Consider the following 8,283-nt stretch of genomic DNA (forward strand, 5'->3'; position numbering starts at 1 on the left):
CAAACGTAATAAACACTTTTCTCTCACTTCCGGTTTCTGTCGTACGCGAAAGCCGTTCCGGCGGATGATGTAGTACGTCGGCGTTGCGTGATTAGTGACAAATGCGGAGAGAGAACAAAACAAAATGCCGGTCATGAATTAGAAGTACAAACCGAGGATTTGTAAAGAAAAATTTCGGAGGAGTTCGATATAAACCAAGAGGAGACTGGTTTTCCTTTGCTAAAGTAAGGAAACTTTGCTTCCTTTGCTCCTATAAACAAACTCGCGAAACTAGCATTTCTCAGAGACGCGCGCTGCGCATATGTGCTTCCGTAACGGCTTCCGTGTATGACAGATACCAGAAGTGAGAGAAAAGTGTTTATTGCATTTGAAATATGGATATTTTTCTTACAAAAACGCATGGATTCACTACAGGAGGCCTTTATTCACCCCCCAGAGCCGTGTGAGGCACGTTGTATTATGGATGAGCGTGCTTTATTTGACGACTTGTGGACTGTTCAACTGCAACACCCGCTGACTGCAATGATAGAGCTTGGAATAGCCAGGACAATTTAGAAACTTTCTGTCAAACAAATGAATTGTACTGTAATGGCAGCTGTATAAAAGCCACTGCTGAGCAGCAGACAGGTGTTTGAAGCTACTGGAGTCTCAAGATCCTCTCCATACACACTGGCAGTTGTGTGTAAAGCTGCGTTTCAGTCACTGCTAACCAAACCTCACAAAGAGAAACCTGCACAGTGGCTGTAGAAACACATGAAGGCTTGTTTTTAAATAGTTTTATTCACTTACGAATGCTGCAGTACAATGGATGGTCCAGATTAATGGATTTCTGATAGTTGATGAATGGCCATCCTATTCCAATGAGACTGCAACATCAGCAAGGAGGCGGTGGGTGATGATTTGGGCTGGAATATTGGCAAGTGAGATGTAAGGTCGTTTTAGGGTGTCAAAATGACTTCTGCGAGATATGTGGAGTTCATAACTAACCATTTTCTGCTGTGGTATAAAATGAAGAATTGTGCTCTCGGAAATAAAAGGATTTTCATGCAGGACAACACACTATCCTATGCTGCATAAATACCATGGTGCTGAACAGTTTGAAAATGCGTTTCTACAGCCACTGTGCAGGTTTCGCTTTATGAGGTTTGGTTAGCAGTGACTGAAATGCAGCTTTACACACAACTGCCAGTATCCATGGAGAGGATCTTGAGACTCCAGTAGCTTCAAACACCTGTTTGCTGCTCAGCAGTGGCGTTTTTACAGCTGGCATTACAATACAGTTCATTTGTTTGATATATATATATATATATATATGTGGTACCCTTACAAAACAGTGCTGTGGCTATAGCGTAGTGCAATAATGGTAAGAAATAGTACTATCATGGTGCTTTGGCATATACCATTGCACTGAAATTCATGCATCATGGCTGTCAAAAAACCATGGTAATCTTTGTAAGTATAATTTCATGCATGTTATTTGCACATGAAACCATTGCAACACTAGTTTATTTGACATGATATCATAGCATTGACCAATTTTTGTGTATTTCCCATTCTTCTACATTGTATTCTTGTACCTTTGAGGACCATGAAAATATCATAATAAACATAGAACTGATTCGGTACAAAAATTTTACAGATTTTTTAACCATGTTTAATGATAATCATCTACTACTTAAGTAAATTCCAAAACCCTTGGAACTACCATCTAATGCAATCACTGAACCATGATACAGCCACAGTCAAACGCCTCTCGAAAAGAGGATGCATCATGCGCGTTCACAGTCGCAACTCACCCGAAGTCCTGATCCATAGACTTTAAAAGAAGAACTTATAGTTGGGTTTGTTGAGGACTTGTTTAAAATCTAACAGCGTGATTTCCTCCGAAGAGATAGGGATCTTCACCAGAGTCTCCTCCTCGTCGATATGATAGATTATTTTGGTTTCCGCCATTTCCTCGGCAGTTTTTTCTCTCCTTCACTCGAACAACACTAACTTTTCAGGCGGATTAGCTGGGCAACCGTTAAGACAAACTATATTTCAAAACCCAACCGATCTTTCTGTTTCCTATAGCGATCATTTTTTGACATCCTCGGTGATGGGAAGTTCGGATCATTTTACCGACTCGGACCTTTGAGTCTCGTTCAGCAAAATGAACGAATCTTTTTTCGAGTCATTTCGTTCATAGCAAAATATAATTAAAATGTTACGTGTTACTTCCCTAACACGTCTACTATTTACGAAAACTACAAACAATACAAAACTGCTATAAGAAACAGAAAAGATTAATTCATTGTTTACCTGGGTCTTCAGTCTATGAATAGCTCACCTCACCTCTTATCTGACAAGTCTTCAAGAGATGAACTAATCAATTCTCTTTCCGGCTCAGACTGCATTGGTTAAACTTATGGGGCTGTCACGCGATGAACGAACGACTCAAACCCGAAGACTCGAGAGATGAACTAATCAATTCTCTCATCACTTAATAAAAGCTGCTAAAACTACTGTATTGATGGAAAAAATATTGACTTTGATGTAAGGGTTACCTCCTGTGTATTCTTTGAAGTTGACATTTTATGTGTAATTTTCCATCTAAGTATTTTTTTATTTAATTCATTTATGATTTATTTATAAAAAATAAAATAAAAAGATGTTTAACTTTTTATTTATTTGTTTTTGTTCTGTTTATATTTCATTTGTATTATTCTTTATATATTTATTGTTTTGTATTCTGGTTGTGTATGTAATTTATTGCTATGACTGTATCCCCTGTGAATGTTATATCTGTTTATATTTCATTTGTATTATTCTTTATGTATTTATTGTTTTGTATTCTGGTTGTGTGTGTATTTTATTGCTATGACTGTATGCCCTGTGAATGTTATATCTTCAATAGAGAATGAGGAGTTACATCACGATCTTTTCACTCCGCATTGCATTTCGGGAAGGCGCCGCCATATTAGCAGGATACGCTATCCGTTCCCATGGTTACTTCTCATTCTCTATAAGGATAAATGCTTATCTTTTGTTTTGTTTTTGCCTTTAAGTTAAACAACCATTCATTCTTCATTGTATCGTTTGCAGGGAAGAGAAGCTATTTTATCGCACTGCATGATATGCACTGCATTTCTCTCTTAGGTTTTGTAGAATTTGGTTTACAGTGTTTAACGTTACCCGATTAGCGTGAAAACAGTGTCGCCCGCTGGACGCTCGCTGCTGCTTCAGTCATCATATGGTACATTATCCAAATAAAAGTGTGTGTTCAACAAGCTGACGACGACTCGTTCTTCCCGAGTCACATTAAAGATTCGTTCAAAGTGACCCAACACTAATTCTACTAACTGCAGCATAAAACGTATTCCTGTTGTTGTCCTTCTTTTGTGACTGTTAAATCCCCCAGGTACGCATACATTCACGGTGTTCACAACAATTTTCAGAGAATGCTCACACTGTGCAGTTGAGGGAGGAGAGAAAGCCAAAATGGCATTATGACGTTAACTGGAGGGTGAATCCCTTCACCCTCCCCCATCATCAGTACAATGCCCAATTATAAACGCCCCAACATCCACAATTTTGAACAAATCACATACAGTGCACCCAAAAAGTTTGTGGACAGTTATGACACAGATAAAGCTGTTGTAACACCACGTATTTAAAAAAATCACTGAAATATGTATCAAAGCCACAAAAATATATTAAATCAAAAATAAAAACTAATGAGTAAATATAAATAATTGGTGGCTCAACCAATCAGAAAACTTGAAGATCCCATCCTGCCAATGGTGTGAGTATGAGGCAGAACTACACATTTTGCAGAACAACGGAGGACGGAAATGTATGGGAAACCTGTATAGAACTAATATTTGCAGTTCAATTTGGTTTCTGTGGCAGCAATTAAAAAAACAACAAAAAAAACAGCTCTATTTTATTTATTTATTTATTTTTTAACATCCCAACCAGCCCAAATTATAACTGGACCAGAGAGGCCTAATTGAGACAGTGGTAGACATTTGTGCAGAACACATCTCCAAATTAAGTGGTTAAATCTTATTTAAACAATGCAAATAGATTGACAAACAATAGTTTTTATTTTTCATGAATTGCACAAGAATTTAGCCAAGAACTGTTATGGGACCAAGCATCACAGTGTTGGACTCTGTTGTATCTGAAAAACAAAAAGAGAATTACTTCACATTTATTCATTTAGCAGATCCATCTATCCCAAAGCAACTTAAAAATAAGGAACATCACAACCAGTTTGCCATAAAGCCAAAAATATTCACAGTTTACAGTGGAAGGTAGCAAGGAGCAGAGATTAAATGTAGAAAAGAAGAGAGTTTTTTTAGGAGTAAGTTGTAGTAAATTCCATGGTTTATGGTTGTGGATTAGCAAAGTGTAGGTGGAAGAGTCTTCCTCTGCTTTTTGAAAGTTGTGATGGTCTTAGCAGAAAAATGAAGAAACAATGTACATCACTGGGTATTGCCATTTCTTGGCATGATGTGGCCTAGGTAAAAGCTTACCTCTACTGACTGACGACTTTGGTAGTCTACTCCATTTGCCAGTTTGTTTATGGAAAACAATGTACATCACTGGGTATTGCCATTTCTTGGCATGATGTGGCCTAGGTAAAAGCTTACCTCTACTGACTGACGACTTTGGTAGTCTACTCCATTTGCCAGTTTGTTTATGGCTAATGGCATCACAAGTATTCTTACAGCATTCACAAACCTCATCCCAACCATCCACACTAAGCCACCTTCAGAAAGCAACAAGTCGACTTAATGAATCAGAAGACATTAATATTAAATATGTAATCCAATGCAAATACTCAATTTCAAACAAGTTATCTTTTTAATATTTGTTTTCAAGTACCCTAAGGGACACTTTTTTTAAAACCACAACAACAACAAATTCACTCATACCTGTTTACAGAATAGGTACAGGCCTTGTTCATGATATTCACCTCCAGATCAACAATTTTCAACTGGCATGTAATATAGATCTATAAAGTAAATTTTTTTATTAATTTACATGTGCTCATGTAGCACCATTTTTTAAATAAAAAAACAGCTTCCAAATGGGGAGTGCTACAACAAAAAGTTACAGGAAAAATACTTAGTATTTACAATACACTGTTCTACAACACAAAAAGAGTGAAATGTTTTAGTTTATAAAGGACTCACAGTGTTCCGTTGGTCTTCATGGAAACGGAAAGCATCCATCTGCATCTGAAGCACATGATTTTGTTTTCTGGGCATGAAACGGGCACTGGAGTCTGGCACTTTAGAGTCAGTAAGACATCTACAGCAAAAGGGATAGAAATTCCATTTGTTAACATTAAAGTACAATAGTTAATCATAAGTGTGACATGTTGTTTTACGCCACCTCAAAAGAGATATATTGCAAAACGTGCAATTCATTTCAAATCAAGAGATGCAACAACTCCTAACATATAATAAATGAACTGCTCATTCAAGATTTTAATTAAAAGAATGGTTTCTAGGCCAAGGATATTTGTACATTTGTTTAGGATATAATTTTCTTGTTTTCATAGCTCTGGAAAATACAGTCCCGTATCCTGACTGACCCGTGGTTCTGAATGAACATGTAGCGGGGCACTGATGCAGCATTAGGCTCCAGAGTGACCACACAATTTTCCATTACTAATCTCAAAGGAGAATGCCTAGCCATTAAGAAGGAAGCCTGGATATTCATCACTTCCCCAAGGTGGTACACATGGGATGACCTTTTAGTCCTCCAATCATCTAAAAAAAAGAAAAAAGAAAAAAGGTAAAAAAAAAAAAAAAGATCAGGAACAAAAATGCTTTTTATCTAATCTTGAACATACCATTCATAAGACGAAAGGAAAAACTGATCAATTCCACAGCTGATTTAGTATTTGTAAATGGCTCCCAGGAAGGCTTCACATCAGTACTGCTTACAAAGTGAATCCTGAGATGTAGGTTGCAGCAAATACACAGTAAATAAACAGGAAAATGTATAAATGGTGATAAACATATAGCTAAAGTCCAAACCTCTTGTAATGACATTCAATAGGAATAGAAATACTGCTTGTCCTTACAATACCGAAGCTGTTCTGCATTGGGGTGTAGATCAACTGGTTTGAATAAACCAAATGATCTCCTTCAATCTAATAATTAAATAAGGAAAATAGATAAACTTGGTACAAATGGTTTTCCCAGTTCTGAATATGTTGTCATTTTCTTGACATGATAGGCTACTTGAGCTGATATACATAGCTAATATTTAATGAATGATTTTTATTATTATTTTATTATTATTATTTTAACAATTGGAGCAAAATCAAACAAAACAATATTACATACCAATAACTCCGAGCCGCACTGGTGCAAATCTGCTTTAATCACGTATTCAGTATCAGAGAACTGATAGGCTTTGCAGCTCTCGGTTGACCAACCGAGGCTCAACTCTTCAGAAGTGACACGACGTCCGTTTGAGTGAAGGTCCGCGCTGATGAGCAAAATCATGCTTCGCTCAGTGCAAAGCACCTGCACAGGTGCAGCTCTGCTCGAAGGCACGTCTGTAAAATCAAATGTAGGATCCTCATTCAGTAAAGATTTGATTTTGTACTGTCTAGAATCTGACCCTATCATCGGCCCTTCTTTTAAATTACGAATGGCGCTTGTAACGCAAATGCCTAATAGAACGATTATCCCTATATGTTTACTCAAAGGCATCGTCGTGGTGCAAGTGAAGCAGGAAGTGGCAATGCTCATTTAGACGCATCTATTCAATCCACCTTTTTCTTGTCGTAAAAATGGGCGCGGCCATTTGTAAATTCTGGGTCTGGCTTCCGGTCACATCTGCGTCCACTCTGTTTAGGTATTTTTAGCTGAACAAAACAGTTCGTTTTGCTGCTTGATATTGAAAGTTGGTGTGTCTCATAGGCGTAATTTGCCGGTGGGACGGGTGGGACATGTCCCCACCACTTTTTGCCAGGGTCGATATTGTCCCTACCACTTTTTGAAAGTAATTGAAAAATATATTGCGGAAGGTAAGCTATGTATTAAAGGGAAAACAAGATCAACAAATAATTCTTCATAATCTAATTAGGGTGATAAAAAAACAACAACATTTGACTCATTACGCATGCATAACTCATGCAGTGCAATAACGACGTGATTTGCAGCTGTCGCACTTTTCATAATGTCATTAGGCTATAGCATTTTATTTTAAAAATGGAGAGCTTCCTTGTGCTAAGTAGGCCTGCCCTCTACTAAAGATTTTTCTAGTCAACTAGTCGCACGTTATATTAAATTGATTAATATAATAATATATTAACCATACTTCAATATAGGCTATAGGCAGACGTTTTAGGCTAGAGCCTATTCCGCGCTCAAGCTCGCGCAATTGCCTCAAAGCACCGGCAAAGTGATTATGAACGTGTCAGGGGAAAAGAAGACATTTTAATTATTTATTAATAAACTAGTGCTTTCTGAGTCAGTGTCGGGGGCAAAGATGAGGTCTTCAAGCCAGTCACGTGACTGAAAACTATGAATTGGTTGCCTTGTGTTTTTTTAAATATTATTTTAAACTTGCTTGTCTTTTGTAATATTCACTTTTGTTGTATGCTTATGTGAATATCACAAAATAACACTGCAGAATGTGAGTAACTAACCTTTTCAAATTTAACATTTTTTAATTTAACATGAACAAAAAATTTTAACTTATAAATATCAAGTGTTTGATAATGTCTAAATATACATTAAAATGCAAAACCTAAAAAAAATAAGTAAGCAATTATGACCGGCAAAACTCTTGAGCAACTAGAGTAGAGCTAAATACATGTAGGCTATATTTATTAAACAGCCATACGGGCATCTAATGGTTAAACCACGGCATTACTTATGAATATTATTTTTCTGGAAAATTATAATAACCTGTTTTGGTTATATTTACTATTAATTGCGCTCAGCAAAAATTACGCGAATATTGATGGTTTTCACGCTTAAGTAAAGTAAAAGACAACTTCTTAAACCAGAGAAGGTGAACATGTTGGTATTGTAGGGGGGGAAAAAACATGCAAGCACTGTCACTGGCAGCAAGTTTAGTTTTACTTTTCATTTAGTTTTGTTTTCATTTTGAAAAGCGTATCTTTGCCGTTTACCTCACATTATGCTATGGAGGCTCTCTCTCTTCTTTTTTTTTTTTTTGGATTCCTCAGTGTTTGCTAAACGTTCTGTAATTTATTAGTTGGTATATAATACAGCATGTGGTGTGTGCCATGCCTCATCTTATTCG

General features: G+C 36.9%; 1 protein-coding gene across 1 annotated transcript; it reads right to left on the reverse strand.

The window, feature by feature from the left end:
- Nucleotides 1–3,947: 3,947 nt before the first annotated feature.
- Nucleotides 3,948–6,918, reverse strand: LOC107727876 (zona pellucida sperm-binding protein 3-like). The gene is made up of 8 exons (XM_016537942.1): nt 6,348–6,918; nt 6,036–6,151; nt 5,849–5,952; nt 5,588–5,765; nt 5,184–5,301; nt 4,923–5,002; nt 4,638–4,756; nt 3,948–4,165 (listed from the first exon to the last, which is right to left on the reverse strand). The coding sequence occupies exons 1-8, from the start codon at nt 6,756–6,758 to the stop codon at nt 4,113–4,115; spliced, it is 1,179 nt and encodes a 392-aa protein (XP_016393428.1). The 5' UTR covers nt 6,759–6,918; the 3' UTR covers nt 3,948–4,112.
- Between the last annotated feature and the right edge of the window lie 1,365 nt (nt 6,919–8,283).

Source organism: Sinocyclocheilus rhinocerous, unplaced genomic scaffold (assembly GCF_001515625.1).
Source record: "Sinocyclocheilus rhinocerous isolate Xijiao unplaced genomic scaffold, SAMN03320098_v1.1 scaffold1513, whole genome shotgun sequence".
In the NCBI taxonomy this organism is placed as follows: Eukaryota; Metazoa; Chordata; class Actinopteri; order Cypriniformes; family Cyprinidae; genus Sinocyclocheilus; species Sinocyclocheilus rhinocerous.

Excerpts from the sequence above, each read along its gene's own strand:
- LOC107727876 (XM_016537942.1), bottom strand. The coding sequence starts at position 6,758 with ATGAGCATTGCCACTTCCTGCTTCACTTGCACCACGACGATGCCTTTG. Across the intron at positions 5,302-5,587 it reads ATGTTCATTCAGAACCACGG|ATGTCTTACTGACTCTAAAG; the intron begins GTCAGTCAGGAT and ends CTTTTGCTGTAG. Across the intron at positions 4,166-4,637 it reads AAAGTCGTCAGTCAGTAGAG|ATACAACAGAGTCCAACACT; the intron begins GTAAGCTTTTAC and ends TTTGTTTTTCAG.